At 55.2% G+C, this 19,074-nt stretch overlaps 1 protein-coding gene across 1 annotated transcript in view; it reads left to right on the top strand.

The window, feature by feature from the left end:
- The window catches only part of SVOP (SV2 related protein), a 76,820-nt gene that overhangs the window by 35,354 nt on the left and 22,392 nt on the right, over positions 1–19,074 (top strand). Inside the window, exons 6-8 of the mRNA XM_070066014.1 lie at positions 415–539; positions 16,971–17,034; positions 18,899–19,024. Coding sequence (XP_069922115.1) covers positions 415–539; positions 16,971–17,034; positions 18,899–19,024 — 315 coding nt within the window. The remainder of the gene's footprint in view (positions 1–414; positions 540–16,970; positions 17,035–18,898; positions 19,025–19,074) is intronic.

Raw genomic sequence — 19,074 nt, 5'->3', positions numbered from 1 at the left:
CATGAACGACTTTATAAAGTTCGGGTCCAGCAGGGTTCGTCTTCCTTTGGTTCACCCTGGCAGATCTGGCTGTGCCCCCCTCCCCAGTGCTCTCATAGAACAGGGCTTCAGGTGCAGGCAACCAATCAGAAACTGAGCTTTCTGGGGCACCATCACTGGCCAGGACAATTGAGATGGTGAGTGACACAGGATGAGTCTGTCATGTCTCATGCATATCATTGGGACCACCCAAAGTGGCCCACAGTTTCTTCGCCAACCTGCTAGGGGTCAGCAGCAGCCACAGGACCCCGACCTCCTGCTGGCCAGGTGGGATAGCTTTAGTCTGACCTACTGGTGGCTTGCAGCAGGTGCAGAGGCCGCGCTGCCTGCAGGTGCGGAGAGGCCCTTGTGACTCGGTGTGTCGCTTCTCCACAGGGGCTGAAGATCAGCGTGCTCTGGACCCTGTACTACGGCATCCTCAGCGCTTTTGCCCCTGTGTATAGCTGGATCCTGGTGCTCCGGGGACTGGTGGGCTTCGGAATCGGAGGGGTCCCCCAGTCGTAAGTAAACACCCAGCTCTGGAGCTCCAGCTGGGCAGCCCTTCCATATCCGTGGGTTCTGGCCCCACGGATTCAACCAACCGCAGATCAAAAGTCTTTGGAAAAGCATTTGTGTGTACTGAACACGTGTGGACTTTATCCCTTGTTGTTAGTCACTCAACAGTACCAAGAGCCATGCACATAGCATCTACGTTGTGCTAAGTATCGTAGGGCATCTGGAGATGACTTAAAGTTTACAGGAGATGTGTGCAAACACCGCACCATTTCAGAGGAGGGATTTGACAATCTGCAGGTTTTAGTGTCTACAGGGGACCCTGAGGGCTGACTGTGAGGTCTGTGGCCTCCGGGGGGCGCAAGGATGGCTACCCCAGCCTTCTGCTATCAAGGAGTGTGTTGTAGCAAGAGGATAGCCCTGTTAGCCGTAGTGCACCAAGGCACAACAGCAAAAACAGTCCAGTGGCTGGAAGGTGACAGAAGTGACGGAATCAACAGTAGGAGAGCCGGCATCACTTTGACACGTGGCAACAAGCAGGAGGGGGTCCTGTTGTGTCACCACAGCCTCCCTGGTCCAGGTGAGGAACCCGAGACTCAGCAGGTGAAATCAGTGTGGAAGTGGCCCTTAGGCCCTGCTCTGTCGGCCAACAGCATCCATGCTCTTAAAAAAAATTTTTTTTGAAAGGCAGAGAGAGAAAGAGACAGAGAGATCTTCCATCTGCTAATTCACTCCCCAAATGGCCACAACAGCCAACTCAGGGCCATACTGAAGCTGGGAACCTAAAACTCCAAACAGCTCTCCCATGGAAGCGGCAGGGGCCCAAGCACTTGGGCCCTCATCTATTGCTTTCCCAGGAGCATTAGCAGGGAGCTGGGTCTGAGGCAGGGCAGCCAGGACTCAAACAGGCACTCCCAAGTGGGATGCCAGCATCATGGGCGCAGGGCGCCCCCAGCATGTGTGTGCTCCTAACCAACCCGAAGGCTGCCCCCTGACCTGTGAGCTGAGTGTTGCTTGGTTGTTGCTATTGTTGTTCGAGGTACTGAGAGTATTTGGACTTGGTTGATGAAGCCAGTTTCTCCTGGGTATGCAGGGGCCCTAAGGCAGGGGTCGGCCAGCTCTGGAAGGGCGGGGCAAACCCGACCTTCTGATCAGTGCTGTGAATAAAGTTTTATTGGCACATCCCCATCAGTGACATGTCAGCTACGGCTGAGTTCCTGCTCAGTGACAGAACTGAGCAGTCTAGCATACACTATACAGCCTGCAAACCCCAAGTGGGTACCACGGGACCCACTGTAGAAAAAGTGTGATGGACCCCACCAGCAAGTACAATGGTATCTAATGAGGGTCTTCAAAAAAGTCCAAAGAAAGTACATACCGTGAGAAACTTATGCACGGATTCCAGAAAATTTCTGCAGCAAAGTCAGCTTATCTTTGATGGCCTTTCCCATGAGCTTTTGGAAGTAGCCGCCTATCTCGTGCCTCCTGCTGGGCAGCACCGTTCCCAACAGCCTCCCCGCGACCTCCACACTACCTGCAGGAGCTCAACTCTGCAGTAAAACCCCCGCTTACAGACACAGACATGGAGGCCCAGGGAGGCTGACGCCGACGCCCTCCCTCCAGCAGGGGGCAGAGCTGAGCCACGAGCCCCAGAGCCTCAGCTCTGCCTGCTGTGGTGTCCTACCTTGCTATTCAGGGTGCAAAGATTGTGGTGGACATGGAAGGGGGTTGGGGAACAGTGTGGGAACTTCCCGGGATGGGAAGGGAGGAAGCTGTCACCCAGGCTGAGCAAGGCTAGAAGCCCCGTCTGATCAGCTTGCAGGGGTAAGATCTGTGAGGATTGAAAGCTGGGGTTGCACAGGTCCACCAGCATAAGCCTGCTAAAGACCTGGAAGGTGATGGGGAGCTACAGAGAGCTCTTGAGCAGGAGTGGTCCTTTGAAAGTATTCATGTGGCAGTGGTAGGAGGCAGGAGCCCACTGAGATAACTCAGGGAGATTGTATGAGAGGGCCAGGTAGACCTCCTGTAGTCTGTCTCTCTAAGAGGGAGAGAGAGAGACAGAAGCCTCCATTCACACCCTGAGTGCCTACAGCGGCCAGGATGGGACTATGGCCAAAGCCAGGAGTCAGAAACTCTATCTGGGTCTCCCATGTGGGGGGCAGGAACCCAGCTATTTTGAGCCATCACTTGCTGCCCCCCCCCCGGGGGGGTGGGTACTCATAAGCTGGAATCTGGACTAGGAGCCAGGGACTCAAATCTGGGCACTCCGTTGTGGGACCTGGGTTTTCTTTTTTTCTTTCTCTTTCTTTCTTTTTTTTTTTTTTTGGACAAGCAGAGTTAGTAAGAGAGAGAGAGAGAAGTGGTTCACTCCCCAAATGGCTGCTACAGTCAGCGCACTGGGCCGATCCGAAGCCAGGAGCCAGGCGCTTCCTCCTGGTCTCCCATGTGGGTGCAGGGCCCAAGCACTTGGGCCATCCTCCACTGCACTCCTGGGCCACAGCAGAGAGCTGGACTTGAAGAGGAGCAACTGGGACAGAATCCAGTGCCCCAACTGGGACTAGAACCTGGGGTACCAGCGCCACAGGCGGAGGATTAGCCTAGTGAGCTGTGGCGCCGGCCGGACCTGGGTGTTTTGACTCTTAGTTTATGCATTCATTCAACCAACACTTCTTGAGCACCACGATGGCGCAGACACAGGCTAGGGTCTGGGAATCAGCAGTGAGCCAGCCAGACGTGGGTCCTCATAGAGTAGCATTGTGGGAAGTAGACTCTGGGACAGTTCTCGGCATCAACACCTGGTGGGGAGGGAGGGAGGGAGGGAGACCGGGCCTGGCCGAGGCAGAAGCCGAGGTCGGGGCTGCTGCGCTGTCCTGCAGGGCAGGGCTGGGAGGCTTTGTCTGCTGGGGGCCATCTGGGGATTTATAACGTCATTCGCAGGCGACACAAAATGATCACTTAAAGATGAGTCAGCTGTAGATTTGCCGAATTCCTGGGCCTGCCTGGGGTTGCCCAGTGGTTTCCCGAGCCCTCCACGGCCCGTGGGCCGGATGTTCCCCACCCCCGCCCCCCACGGGGGCTCAGACGCTGGCAGGGCCCTTCAGAGTTGGCCAGGGCCAGGGTGCTCCACTGTGGAACACAGGCAAACCAGCTGGTTTCTTAACCAGCAGGCCGGATTCCAGCCCCACCTGTCCATCTGATGCCACAGTGGGCAGGGGAGTGCCAGGAGATGCGCCGTGTCTCGCCTGGGCGCCCACTGTACGGCAGCAGCCCACTTCCTCCTCGTGATGGACATTGATCCAGAAGCCTGGCTCCTTTTCTTGACTGTTCAGTTCTGGCCACAAAGGCCCCAGGTTGGTGGGCAGCAGCCATCGCTCACAGCCCACTGGGAGTCTTGTCTTGTTGCCCAGGGCCAACCCCCCACTCTAGGGGTCAGGGTCTCTCCGCCCATAAGGCCAGAAGTTGCAGGAGGTGGGGCATACATGAGCTCCCCGCAGTGTGTCCCTGGGAAAGAGGACAGTGAAAGCCATCCCTACTGCAAGCCCTTGGTTTCCAAGCCTGTACTGGACACACAGCAGCACCCGATGGTCATTGTCTTCAGCGTGTGCCCTTTCTGTACTGGGCATCACCTCCACACTGATGCCCCCCATGGCATCTTCCAAAGGCTGGGCCAGCAGCGTCAGGGCAGCACTGTACATGATAGGACCAGTGGACTCCGAGGTCGTGTGCCCACTGGGGGGCACCTTTGCTACCCAGCTGCTCCTTTGGTCCCATGTAGGGTCCTGCAGGATCCTGGGGCGGAGCCAGGGGCAGGGCCAAATGCTCTGTAGGCCCCCTGGGTGCCGGTGCTGGCTGCATCTTTGTGGGCAGGAAAGGCTAACGAACGCCTGGACCGAGCACCGGTTCGGTCAGGATATAAGACTGCTCTTTCCAAGACGGAAGGTGCCCAACGTAAATAACGTGCGTGCTTCCGGGAGCCTCGGGGGTGGTCCCGTCCCGAGGACCCACACCGGCTTCTGTGGCTGACACATGGACTCTCTGGCCCTGGAAGAGGCAAGACCAGCCTCTGAGGGTGGGGACGGGGGCGGTGCAGCCCTCTGAAGCTTAGCAAGCCGGCTGTGGACTTGCGGAGCCTGCAGGTGTCACGGTCGGGGCAGACTGGGAGAGTGCGCTCGCGTCGTCTGGGAGGGAAAGGCTGGCTTTGCCATCGCGTGGTTACGTCACCCTGGATTCGCAAACCAGAACCCAAGCCAGAATCCTGGCTTCGCTGCGTAACAGCTGCGTGACCTCGGGCAAGTTACCTTTCCACACCTCAGTCTCCTTGTCTCTAGAGTGGGGAGAACATCCCTCCCCCCATCACGGGGTCCCTTAGGATAGACAACGTTAGCCCACGTGACACTGCCAGCCCAGTGCCTGTCTGAGCCACTGAAGCTCTGGTTAGAACTCAGTGTCACCGCGATGGATGGAGGACTCAGCCCATCACAGTGGGAAGAATGAACCGGAGGGGAGGAGCTGTGAGTACGGACAAAGGCTCGAGCCACGTGGACGCTGGCCGGACGGCGAGGGGCGCTCCCTCCTCCTGGGTCCTTCCCGCCCTCCCTTCTCCACAAAGCAAGACAGGACGCCTCCTCTGGATCTGCAGCGCATTTCAAAGCCTCGGGAGCTTGAAGCTGCGGCCATTAGCACATCCACACCGATCAGGCTGAGCCGGCAGGGCTGCTGGCCGGCACGCACACGCTCCACTTCAGGGAGTCCCGGCCGGCACAGCCATGGCCCCATGCGTGAGCTGGTCGTTGACCTGGCACTGTGCTTTCCCGGCGCAGGGAGGATGCACTGGCGGCAGCTCAGGTCCTTCCCTAGGGATGCTCAGGTGGACGCCAGTGCCAAGAGCCTCCCCCCAGCCCCCTGGCTTCTCCGAAGAGGAAGCAGAAGGAGCCGAATATTCAAAATGTTTGCCAAGACCCTTCCCACAGAGAATCATCGTCCGTCTCTCCTTCTTCCAAACTTCCTGGAAACAACAGGCAAGTGATAGGAAGCAGACTAGGGGGTGGCCGTTGTGGTGCAGCGGGCCCTGACGCCTGCGTCCCGGGTCGGAGTGCTGGTTCCAGTGCCGCCTGCCCTGCTTCTGACCCAGCGTCCTGCTAAAGCTCCTGGGAGGTAGTGGCGACGGCCCAAGGTACCTGGGCTCCCGCCACCCACGTGAGAAACAGGACGGAGTTCCAAGCTCCTAGCTTTAGCCTGGCACAGACCTGGCTGTTGCCACTTGGGGAATGAACCAGCAGATGGAAGATCTCACTCTCACTCCTCATATTCTGCCTTTTAAGTGGATGAAAAATAAACATTTAACACAGAGACACAGAATAACTCCGTAAGAGTGCTAGAGAGAAAGACAAGGCTATGGCAGCAGACCGGAAATTTTGAGGAACTCCGGGAAGATGTAGGCAAAGGAGCCCAAGCAGAGGCTCCGCCTTCTAAGACAGCAAAGGGGAGGAGCTACCCCAGGAGCCTCCCACGGGAGCCCACACAGGAAGGGAGACAGCACTCCAAGAACACAATACAGGACCCCGGCCAGCAGGGGGCGCCGGTGCCCCTCACACTCATGCTGTCAGGTCCCTGGTTTGCCTGCCTGCTCCCCACACGTAAAATCTCACGCCTCTCTCTGATGATGCAGGGAAAAAAAAATCCCTAACTCAATGGCTCGCCCTCTACCCTCACAACACGCTTTGGACACGTATGTGGGAGGTTTTGCCCGGTCACCAAGCAAACAAGGCTCCTGCAGCAGGCACCAGCCGGGCATCCTCCAATGCGGTTTTCAGTTCAATTCTGACTCCGAGAAGTTAGGCAGCCCCCACCGCCCCCAGACCCTCCCCAAATGCCAGCAAGCGCCCGGGCTTGCTCTCCCTATGCGTCTGACCGACCGGCTATACAGCAGAGTTCTACACCTTTTTTTGGGGTTCAGTGACTCTGCCAGGAAGGCTCAGAGACCTCAGGGACACCTGTGTGGTTTGTGGGCTTGTGACAAAGCATGTTACAAAGGCTCCAGAGGAAGAGACGCACAGGGCGAGGGGTGGGGAAGGGGCACAGTGCGACGCCCGCTGCAGAACCTCCGCCTGTTCAGCCACGGGAGTTCCCCTTCACCTGCCCTTCCTCATTCTTATGGAAGCTTTGTTGCAAAAGTTTGATTGATTACATTGTTGGCCATTGGCAACCAACTTGACCTTTTTTTTTTTTTTTTTTTAACCTTCATTTATTTGAAAAGCAGAGTGAGATCGAGAGTTCTCCATCCACTGGTTCCCTCCCCAACTGCCCAGAACAGCCCAGGCAGGGCCAGGCTGCAGCCGGGAGCCAGGAGCTCATTCCCGATCTCCCCATCATGGGTGGCAGGGACCTGAGTACTGAGCCATCACCTGCTGCCCCCTAGGGTGCACGTTAGCAGGAAGCTGGGTCACAAACGGAGCTGAAGGGCCAACATCGGGGTGCAGCAGGTTGAGCTGGCGTCCCATGGAGGAGCAGTGGTTCAAGTCCCGGCTGCTCCACTTCTGATCCAGCTCCCTGCTGATGCACCTGGGAAGGCAGTGGAAGCTGGCCGAAGTGTTTGGGCCCCTGCACCCCATGTGGGAGACCCGGATGGAGTTCCTGGCACCTGGCTTTAGCTTGGCCCAGGCCTGGCTGTTGTGGCCATTTGGGGAATGAACCAATGGATGAAAAAACTCGATGTGTCTGTTTATCTCTCTCTCTCTGTCAATATGCCTTTTGAATAAACATAAATAAATATTTAAAAAAAAATCCGAGCTGAGACATGCACCCAGGCACTCCGCTGTGGGATGCAGGTGACCGCTGTGTGTCACAATGCCCAGCCTACAGCTGAGGCTTTAAAGCAGCGAAGTGACACGTACGAGGTCACACACCCAGCCAGTGGCAGAGCTGAGATTTCAACATCGTTGGACCGAACCTCGTCTCTTGAGGACTCCCCTGGAGAGCTCCCTTGTCTGCAAGCAGAGCAAAGCAAGACAATAAGCAAGCTCACAGAAGAAATATTCAGTCCCCAAAGACAGCCACCTTCACTCTGGCTGTGTCCATAAAATAATTACAGCTTCCTTACACGCTGCTCTTCTCTGGCTATAAAAACGGCTCTCGTAGGCTCATCATTTGGAAGCATTTTTGTCAAAGACATTTTTACGTGGTTAAAGGTAATTAAGAGTCGCCAGTCGTTTAGAATACCCCATGGCAGCACCACACAAAACCGGATGAATTAGGTTGTGCTATGTAATTTCCAACGGCTTAACCACAGGAGTCTTTATAAACTGCATCCATCCACTTCCTGTTGCCAGTGCTGCAGTGCCACACGCAGGTGAATCAGAAAGAAGGGACGTGTCTGACTCACAGTGGTGGCAGAAGGCAGGGACCTGTGACCTGGCGATGGCCTTTGTGCGGGCAGAGTCCCGCGGGGGCACCAGAATCGTGGGGGGAGGGGGAAGACAGGGAGTGCACCTGCGTGTGGTCTTCTTAGAAAGTCACCTGTGGGGCGGGCAGCCCATATAATATGGGCACCGGTTTGGGTCCTGGCTGCTCCACTTCCCATCCAGCTCCTGGCTATGCACCTGGGCAAGCAGCTGCGGACAGCCCACGTGCTTGGGCCCCTGCACACACTTGGGAAACCAGAATGGCGTTCCTGGCTCCTGGCTTCAGCCTGGCCCAGCCCTGGCCATGTGGCCATTTGGGGAGTGAGCCACTGGGTGGAAGATCTCTCTCTCTCTCTAAAGTAAAATGAACCTTTATTAAAAAGAAGGAGGGAGAGGGGGGGGGAGGGGGAAGGAGGGACAGGGGGAGGAACAACCACCTGTATTCAGTCCCGGGGGCTCTGCTTTGATGATGTCTTGTAACCTGGCTCACATCCCGTCCCAAAGCCCCGGCTGTAAACACGCAGGCCAATTAAGTTTCCATCCTCCTAATAGCTCTCCGTGGGGAACCAAATCCAAACCCTGAAACCTGGGGGCACACGTGCTCACCCCGGCCAGGACAAGACCTCGGGAGCTGCAGCACAAACACAACCGTGTTCTTGTTTTTCAGAGCATAAGCTTCCCCCCTTTGGTGTGTTGATGGGGTCATGCATTTTGAACTTACATTCTCGTCCAAGGCTTAAGGGCTCTCCTGAATAAGGAGTTCAACAGGTGAGAAATGAGAAGGATCGGCAGCGAGCAGCAGGGCCCCAGGCAGGGCCCCAAGCAGTCATCCCACGAAAGGGAGTTCAGCTTCACCCAGATAACGCAAGCTGCAGACTCACTGCAAAACCCCAACACCGCGGCCGAATCTGATTCCTCTCCATTTGGGGGACAGAGATTTGAAGCACAGCTTGATAGAACCCTGTGCTTGCAGCAAAGCCGGTAGACACGGGCACTTCTCTTATTTTTGAGCTTTTTATTTTAGCTCCCCATATACTAGTTACTAAGGAGGAGTTCGCTCCTCTGTCTGTTCGCTTTTCCTTTCTCTCTTCTTTCCTTGCTCTTGGTGTTAATAACGACATTAATAGCAACCATAAAAATGCAGCTGAGTGCTCACCGAGTGCTGGCTCGGTGCTGCGTGTCCTCACCGTCGCTCCGTTGAACAACCCTATTACCCCCATTTGACAGGTGAGAAAGCTGAGGCTCAGAGCCCCTGCCTGAGCTGCCTAGGGTCGGATGGTTTTTAGAGGGATATAGGGGTAGAGGGTTAGCTTTTGCTTGTAACAAACTACCCCACTGCTCTTGCCTTAAACCAGTGATTATTTAACTCACAATTCTGCAGCGGGTTGTCTGAGGTTTGTTCTGTCTCGGCTGGGTGTGCTCATGTGTCTCCGGTCAGGTGGTGAAGCAGGCTGGCGAGCTTCCTGGGGGGCTCCATGAGCTTCCGCACCTGACCACCTGGGCAGGGGCCCCAGATAGCAAGCAGAGGCTGCAAAGCCCCCTGAGGCCCACACTTGGAAGTGGCACGTGTCATTTCTGCTACATTCTGTGGGTCAAGGTGAGCCCCAGGAGCCTCCCCAGGTCCAAGGGCGGTGGGCACACACTCTTGATAGAATGCGCAAGGCAGCAACAACTCGGGGAGGGACAATGCAGGGGGCCACGCCTGCCCGAGCAGGTGCAGCTGGGTTCCAGTCGGGGCTGGCTGATGCCAAAGCTGCACGGTGTTGAACAATTGTCTCAGACGGGTTCAGAATGCCCTTGTGCAGTCAGAAGACCCTGCTAAATCATGCGTGCCCAGCGGGGCCCAGGGCTTGCGGGGGCTTGCGGATGATCCTGGGAGTGGAGAATGCGTTCCTGCCTCCCCGCCTCCCCGGAACCACAATTCATCAGAGTTAATCAGAGATGTCGGATAATCACACTTCCTAAGAAGGAGCATCAGGAAGGAAGCGCGCTTAATTCACGCAAAAGAGTAAATGCCGCCTTCCCTCTTATCATTACAAATCATACATTTAAAAAAAAAATTTGGAAGGTGCAAATAAGCCCCCCCAAAAAACGAGGAGCACCTCTGGTAGCGCTGGGGCCAGAGTGTTGTTATTTCCACTAGAGGGCGCTGTGGGCCTCAGTAGTCACCACTTAACGGAAGTGGCAAACGAAAAACTGAGCTGACCTGGCTTCGGCTAAAGGTTGGTTCCCGCTGTAGCTGAACCCCTGCTGCCCCTCGCAGCTTGCCTCGGGGCGTTCAGAGGGGCTGGCAAACCTGCCCCGGCGCTGCTGTTTCCTCCCAGGACCTCCGGAAATGCCAAGTGGAGACCCCGGGTCATTTCTTTCCAAGCGTGTGATCCAAATGCAAACCTCTAATTGTCCGCCGTGCTATAATGGTGATCGTTCGCATCACGAATTGATGGATGCCAAGATCAGCTGCCTCTGGGCGTTGCTAATGTCACTGCCCATTCTTCCATTTTCGGAGCGATTTTAATAATTGGCATCCTCTGGCTGAAGATGAAGCTGCTCACGTTCACAGTGAGCTGCTATTAAAAAAAAAAAAAAAGGTGTGGGGCTGAGGGTGGGGCCCAGCAGCCAGGGTGCTTCCCGCGGCACCGTTTGCAAAAGCAAGAAGCTGGAAACAACTTAATTACTAATCACCAGGGCGTGGAGGAGTACGTGGTGAGCCAGCCACAGGGAGGAAGCTCATGCAAGCTGTTCAAAATACTGCAGTAGCGCTCGCTGTCTCTGTTACTATGGAAGATGTCCACGTTGTCGCCTGGAGAGCAGATCCTGGCTCGGAGGCTCCAGGGCGAGACCGGGCGGCACACGCTCCGCACTGCCCCACTCGGGATGAGGGCACTGCCTCCTGCTGAGCACTGCCGGCCCCAGGAGGTTTAAACTCTTTGCCATTTCTGACCAACCTCACAAAGCAAGCTGTCGTGACCAGAGAAAGTCCCGGGAACAATGGGGACAGCGGGATGGGCACTGAGCCTAGCAGTTGAGGACAGTGGGTAAGATGTCCCATATTGAGTGCCTGGGTTGATGGCTGGCTCTGTTCCCTACTCCACCTTCTGCAGATGCACCTGCAGGGACAGAGCAGTGGTGGCTTAGAGTGACCGGGTTGCTGGCACCCATATAGGAGACCTGGATTGGGTTCCTGGCTCCCTGCTTTGGCCCCACCCCGTACAGGCCTGGCTGTGCAAGCACTGGGGGAATCAATTGATGGATGGGATCCTCTCTCTCTCTCTCTCTCTCTCTCTCTCTCTCTCTCTCTCTCTCTCATTTGTGTGGGTGGAACACCAGTAGGATGCTGCATGTATTGGGAGAAAGAAAGAAGGCAGGGAGGGAGGGAGGGAGGAGGGAGATGAAGGAGGGAGAAGGGGAGGACAGGAAGGAAAAGGCAAGAAAGAAACAAGCTATTGCTTGAATTTATCTGTGCACTTGCACAGAGAAGGGGTTTGAAGGCTACAAAGCAAGCTGCGGGTGGTTCCAGCTTTGGGGGTGTGGGTGGAAGAGAGGAAGCTCTGGGCTGTATGTCCAGTATGTGTGCAGGTCCTGGACGTCTAAGCTTTACCCTTCGGATCTGCTCCACTGCACCTTACAGAAGGGTTAGCAGTCGGGCTTTGCATTTAGCGCTCTCATTTGCATGTTGATTGACTTTTTAAAATACCTTGCAGAATACCACGTCAAAGAAGTCACCACTGCCATGTCTCGCAAGCGTAGCCAGCTCAGTCCCCTTTCTCCACAATCAGGGAAGGGGAGTCGCTCGTGGGTTTTGCTCAGAGAGGTGCAGGTTGGATTGGCCACCTTGGGAGCCACCTTGGTTGTCTCTATTGGAAGTCTCAAATCCAAGCATCCCGTCTACTTAGGGGAATCCCTCGTAGGAAACCGTGCAGAGATTCAGCCCGAAGATGTTCAAAGAGGTGCTGTTTACACAATGGGGACAGCGCCAAGGAGCAAAGTGATGGGTGGGCCATGCACACAGGCAGACCTGGGCTGACAATTCACAAGCTGTGCATCCCTGGGTAACTTCTCTGTCGCAGGTAGATGTAGATGGGAAAGTGGGGTGAAAGTCACACAGGCACACAGCGGGACCTGTAATGACCTGACCCCTTGACTGTTATGTAGTGAGATGATCCATGGAAACATCTAGAATAGTGCTTGGCACATGCCAAATCCTCAATAAAAGGTAGCTCTTCTTAAGGAAAGCGTGGTTCATGTGTGTGATGGGTTGTATGGGATGCTTCAACAAATGAGTGGAAGAGGGAATTAAAAGCTTGGTTGAGTCAACCCAGATATCCATCAGCTGATGGCTGGATAAAGAAACTGTCGCATAGATACACTGTGAAATACTACTGAGCTGTAAAAAAGAATGAAATCCTGTCTTTTGCAACAAAATGGATGCAACTGAAACCATGATGCTAAGTAAAGTAAGCCAGCCCCCAAATGACAAATATCATTTGTTTTCTCTGCTACTTGGTAGTGAATATAGAATACCAAAAAATATATAGGAATGAGATGGACATTTTGTGATTTGATTACTGGCTTTTTTTTTTTTTTTTTTTTTTTTTTTTGGACAGGCAGAGTGGATAGTGAGAGAGAGAGAGACAGAAAGGTCTTCCTTTGCCGTTGGTTCACCCTCCAATGGCCGCCATGGCCGACGCGCTGCGGCTGGCGCACCACACTGATCCGAAGGCAGGAGCCAGGTGCTTCTCCTGGTCTCCCATGCAGGTGCAGGGCCCAAGCACTTGGGCCATCCTCCATTGCCTTCCCGGGCCACAGCAGAGAGCTGGCCTGGAAGAGGGGCAACCGGGACAGAATCCGGCGCCCCGACCGGGACTAGAACCCGGTGTGCCAGCGCCGCTAGGTGGAGGATTAGCCTATTGAGCCGCAGCGCCGGCCAGATTGCTGGCTTTTTTAAAAATATTGATTCATTTATTTGAAAGCGTTACAGAGAGAGAGTTTCCATCTGCTCATTCACTCCCCAGATAACTTCAACAGCAGGGTGGGGCCAGGCTGAAGCCAGGAGCCAGGAGCCTCATCTGGGTTTCCCACATGGGTGGCAGGGGCCCAAGGACTTGAGCCATCATTTGCTGTTTCCCAGGTGCATTTGCAGGGAGCTGGATCAGAAATGGAGTCAAGACTGGAACTCGGGCACTCTGCCATGGGATGTGGGTGTGCCAAGTGTGTATCTTTAAAAAAAATTATTTGTTTAAACATGTATTTATTTTATTTGAAAGTCAACTACAGAGAGAAGGAAAGAAAGAGACAGAAAGAGAGAGAGAGGTCTTCCATCTGCTGATTCACTCTCCAAAGGCCTCAATGGCCAGAGGTGAACCCATCCAAAGCCAGGATCCAGGAGTCTCTTCCGGGTCTCCCATGTGGGTGCAGGGGCCCAAGCACTTGGGCCATGTTTTACTGCTTTCCCAGGCCATTAGCAGGGAGCTGGATCAGAAGTGGAGCAGCCGGGACTTGAACCAGTGCCCAGATGGGATATCAGCAGTCACAAGCGGTGGCTTAACCCGCTACACCACAACACGGGCTCCCCAAGCAGATACCTTATGAGCTGCCCCAAATGCTCACCCTTCAAGATTCTTAAGTATGACCTCATCTAGGGATTGAAATGGAGGGAGGGAAAGAGAGAGAGAGACCAAGAGATTAAGAAAGAGAGAACACAGAGAGAGTGAACAAGAGAGATGGGGGGAAGCTCCTACAACACTGAAGACGAGAACTCCCGCAGCCTTCCCTCTGATTACCCAAGGATTCTCCCTGCTGGCCTTTTCATGTGCGCCGGTCTCAGGGGAATTGCTGAGGTCAGCTTGCAACAGGTGATGCAGGAGAAGCTGTCAAGCAAGGACTGGGCCCCGTGCAAGGGAACAGAGCCCCAGGCAGGGTCCTTGCACAGTGGGAGGGGCCTGTGAAAGGCACAGGAAGCAGGAATGATAAAGGGGAGGGGGATCAGCCAGGCCGCGGGTTCAGGCGACGTCGGGACTCACTGACCACGGGAGGAGCTCGGGTTGGGGGTCCGCGGACACTTTCGTCCCTGCAGGTCAGTTTCTTCCACTGGACAACCTGTCTCTGGTTGCGTGCACGTGGTCGGCAGCCGTTCTGCCCAGATCTTTGCTGCAGTTTGCAATGCGAGGTTCTGCCTGGTTCTCTCGCTCACCCCAAGTCCTGGGCTATGCAGAACAATCTCCTCCCATCCCCCTGCTTCTCAAGGCACCGTCACAACTGCAGCTTCCATTTGTGTCACAGCTGGGTGTGCACGCCCCAAACCTGGAGCCCCCCGGGAACAAACACAAAGCAAAGTGCAAGACCACCAGCGGCGTGGACAAGTGGTTGGACTTGACTTTGGCCAAATGTATGTGATGCGATCGATCTGGAAACAACGTTTTCAATTCCCTTTGCACGTATCAGAACCACTTCCTGCTGACTAACAGGCTGTTTTGGCTTCTGGTGGCGATATGGTTTAGTGCAGATATCCAGGGACAAACGCTTTAACTGAATCCATCTACGAGACAGATTGTTCTGCTGATCCCACAGTGTCTATTGCTCAAGAATCATCTTCAGGCCGGCGCCGCGGCTCATTAGGCTAATCCTCCGCCTTGCGGCACCGGCACACCGGGTTCTAGTCCCGGTCGGGGCGCCAGATTCTGTCCTGGTTGCCCCTCTTCCAGGCCAGCTCTCTGCTGTGGCCAGGGAGGGCAGTGGAGGATGGCCCAAGTGCTTGGGCCCTGCACCCCATGGGAGACCAGGAGAAGCACCTGGCTCCTGCCATCGGATCGGCACAGTGCGCCGGTTGCAGCGCGCCGGCCGCGGCGGCCATTGGAGGGTGAACCAACGGCAAAGGAAGACCTTTCTCTCTGTCTCTCTCTCTCACTGTCCACTCTGCCTGTCAAAAAATAAATAAATAAAGAAAGAAAGAAAGAAAGAAAGAAAGAAAGAAAGAAAGAAAGAAAGATTAAAAAAGAACCATCTTCAGAGCAGGTGACAAGCAGGAGTCAGGCAGCGGCTGCAGGGTGGACGGTGACTCGGACAGGGATCCTGGGAGCCCACATGGGTCGCCAGCACCGCCGGCCTCAAAGCGGTTAAAGGAAATTGGTCTCCCCTTGCCTCTCCCCCCACCCTCTAAGAGAGGCCAGGGTTAACAAGAGGACATCCTGAAACTCAGACGCCCGGCTTCGGAGGGAGATACAGGGGAGAGATTTTTCTCCTCCTAGCAAAATGGAAGGCACACAGGGGAGAAGCTGAAGGTTCCCTTCTCTCCCCAAAGCCTGAGTTAGTGAAAGGAAGGGCAGGCAGGCGGGGTGGAGGCAGCCTGTCACCTGGGACGTGGGCTCCACTGAGCAAACAAGTAGACGGGTTGAGTGGCTTTGTGAGCATATCGTGACCCCCGATCTCCGAGAATCGGAGAAGGGAATTATTATAGACGTGGAGGCTGGGAAGATGACAAGGAACTTGACCTGTGAGATGGAACTGCAAGTCTGAGTATGAACTCACTCATTTAAATAAACGTGCACAGGTACTGGCATTAAGGTGCAGTGGGTTAGGCTGCCTGTGATGCCAGCATCCCATGTTGAAGTGCCAGTTCAAGTGCTGGCTGCTAATGTGTCCCCTTGGGGGGCGCAGCAGGTGATGGCTCAAGTACTTGGGTCCCTGCCACCCACACGGGAGATCAGGATGGAGTTCCTGGATCCTGGCTTCAGCTGGTCCCAGCCCCAGCTGTTGCGGGCATTTGGGGAGTGAACCAGTGGATGGAAAATCTCTCTCTCTTTCTCTCTTTCTCATATGTGTGTGTGTGTGTGTGTGTGTGTGTGTGTCTGCCTTTCAAGTAAATGAAAATAAATTTTACAAAATAGCTCAATAAGCATGTTTTAAATAATAAAAATTGTGAATCCACAAATCCATACCAATTAAATAAATAGCGAGATAGATGGATGGACGTGGGGACGGACACACCAGACAGAGGGGAGAAGAGAAAGCTTTTCCCTACAGTGTAAAGTCGACTAATTCACGTGGAAGGAATGACAGAAATTTTAAAATGCCATCGTTGCCGCAGCAGTAGTTGATTTAGGCAGAAAGAGCCCAGGACTAACGCTGGCGGGTAAAGGCTCTATGTGGGGAGCAGGACCCTGGCAGATCCTTTAACTCGTCCCCCACAACGCCCTCAGTGGAGACATCCATCAGGAGCCAGCGTGATCCGGCGGTGAGGACTAGTGTCACCAGTGATGGGATTGGTTGCCTTCAGGTGCCCCCAAAGTGATGTGCTGGGGAGCCCGGCGTCTCTCCGAGGTGTCCCCGCAGGGCCTGGGTCTGGTCCTGAGGACCTGTCAGATGGACTGGGGGAGGGGCATCCTATAGAATGAAGAGTCACAGGAGGGGCCAGCGCTGTGGCGTAGCGGGTTAAGCCGCCGCCTGCAGTGCCGGCATCCCACGTGGACTCTGATTCAAGTCCCGGCTGCTCCACTTCCAATCCAGCTCCCTGCTAATGCACCTGGGAAGGCAGTGGAGGATGGCTCAAGTGCTGGGGCCCCTGCTACCCACATGGGAGACCTGGAAGAGGCTCCGGGCTTCAGCCTGGCCCAGCCCAGGCCATTATATCCCTTTGGGTAGTGCACCAGCAAGTGGAAGGTTCTCTCTCTTTCAATTCAATTCTGCCTTTCAAATAAAATAAATCTTTTTAAAAAAGAGATTCAGAAGCAAGAGGTTGCTCCTAATTCCATTGTCCTATTTCCCCAGACTTCTTGGGCTGTGAATAGCGTTCAATGGCAGGTCTTAAGAAATTTGAGAATTATTTGGGGACTTAGTTAAAAATACTGATGCCAAGCCCCCATCCCGGAGGGTCTGTTTCCCAAGGCCACGGGATCTCTATATTTTTTGCTCATCGCACGAAATTCAGATATAAAAGGCCCACCTGCCATGCCTGGAGGAATGTTGACCTTGAAATTCAAGAAACGGTGGCGATTTTCCTGCCCGGCCCAGACCTTAAACCCATTTCTGTCCTTGCTTTCCCAGGGTGACGCTGTATGCCGAGTTCCTTCCCATCAAAGCCAGAGCGAAGTGTATTTTGCTGATTGAGGTAAGGAGGAGGGAGCCTGGTCTCTACTGATCTTGCCAGGAGGTTCTCAGATTAAGACAAATCTAACAGACTCACCAGGCAAAGACTTCAGTGGATCCGACCTGGCTGTTGCGACCTATAGATAAATTATTCAGCTGACAAAACCCTACAGATAAATTCTTCAGCTGACAAAACGTTGAGTGGATCCCGCCTTTAGAGAGTGGCAGCAGGCAGGTGGTGCGTCCTTCCTGACCTGAAAATGGCCTTGGTGCTGCATGGCGCAGCCGGGGTGGGCCCAGGGTCCTGCCCACACCCAGGCCTCACCCTCGCACCTGCTGTGTCACAGCCAGACTGGCCGTGTCCCGCGTGAGATCGCCTTCCTTGGTCTCTTCCACAGCCGATAGGCAGCCCTAAAATGCTCATGCTCCTGCAGCCCCCTCAACCCCTCTGCAACCAGGGGTCTCGTGACTCAGTTTCCAACCATGATCAAAAGATCGCAGGGCAAATACCGTGGCCCCATGCCACGCCCTCCGTGCAGCTGCCCCTGACGTCCACAGTGGTGACTGTGGAGCCACTCAGAGTCCCCGGTCACTGGGGCCACCCTGGCAACATTGATTGTTGACCCCACAGCCCCCACTTAACCACCACGCCAGTCCAGTTAGCATGGTGGCCAGCAGGGCCACACTGTCCACGTCATCTACATAATGAAGTGCACCTGCAGCTGATCCCACACCCTGACCGCCTCTCATTGCCCAACATCCTGTCCACCCCTCGGGCGCCCGACAGCTTCCCGTGTGCAGCAATTAAACATTCATTGGTGGCAGAGTGGGGGTGGGGTGTCTGGCCGGTGTCCAGTCTGACTGGGCAGTGCCCTTGTGCGCCAGGTCATCAGGGGTGTTGACAGTCACCCCTGATTCTCCAGAGCCAGTGGGGAAGGTGGCGGATCGGGTTTTGGAACGGACAGTAGTTGTAAAGCCGGGGTCTGGCAGGAAACAGCACGCCCAGAGTAGCATCATTTGGAGGAGGGCTTAATCCAAGGACCGCTGAAGTCCCCGTGGGGGTGTCCTCACCCCAGGCCTCCAGGGGCAAGAGGAGAGCGCATTTCTTAGCCGCTCAGAGAGTTCTAGGTGAAGGCTGCTAGATGAGGGCTTTGACCTGCACTTGAAGCAGCCGGCTCACGGCCACCCTGCAGGGAGGAAGCCGGAGGAATGAACGCCCCAACCTCTCCCTCCTCCCCCACTGCCATCTCTCCTGAGGCCCCTCATCGCACCCGGAGGACATCCTTTTCCATACAAAAGTGGGAAACGGTGGAGAGAGACTTGGTGAGGCAGAGAAGGTATTCAGCCCAGTTGGGCATTTCTGATACAGAGCACTGGGGGGCGCTGTTGAGCAAGGGCGATGGATGTCAATAGACAAAAACCAATGGGTCTGTTGCAAGCCATGCTCACGGCTGCATTATCCATGGTAGCTAAGACGTGCGTGCAACCCGTATCCACCGGTAGACATCCGGATAAGGAAACGGCTATGTCCATGCAATGGAATATTACTCAGCCTTCAAAAGGACGGGGATTCTGGCACCTGGATGAACTTTGAAGATGCGGTGCCAATGCCATGTCCACTGCCCTACTCATCTCCACAACCAGAGCTGCCCTGCTGCCCAGCCCCAGTCGGTGCCATGTGAATGTGAGTGCGGGCGGCAGCCTGGGGTGACGGTCAGCGAGGTCTGGCCATGGCCCCAGCATGTGAACCACAGGGAAAGGACGGGCCCCCAGGCCTGGCTCAGCCTCATGCACCGTATCAACTACCCTTGTGCCCGATGACCTTGAACTTGCTCGCTGGGAGGGTCGCGCTCCCCGCTCCGCTGACCCTGCTTCTCCCGCGCCAGGTGTTCTGGGCCATCGGGACGGTGTTCGAGGTCATCCTGGCTGTGTTCGTGATGCCCAGCCTGGGCTGGCGCTGGCTGCTCATCCTCTCGGCGGTCCCACTCCTGCTCTTTGCCGTCCTGTGCTTCGTGAGTACCCTCGCAGAGGTCTGCGGCTGTCCACTGTGATTTGGTGGGGC

The sequence above is a fragment of the Oryctolagus cuniculus genome, chromosome 21, assembly GCF_964237555.1.
Source record: "Oryctolagus cuniculus chromosome 21, mOryCun1.1, whole genome shotgun sequence".
Taxonomy (NCBI): domain Eukaryota; kingdom Metazoa; phylum Chordata; class Mammalia; order Lagomorpha; family Leporidae; genus Oryctolagus; species Oryctolagus cuniculus.
This window is presented reverse-complemented; position numbering and strand designations above follow the sequence as displayed.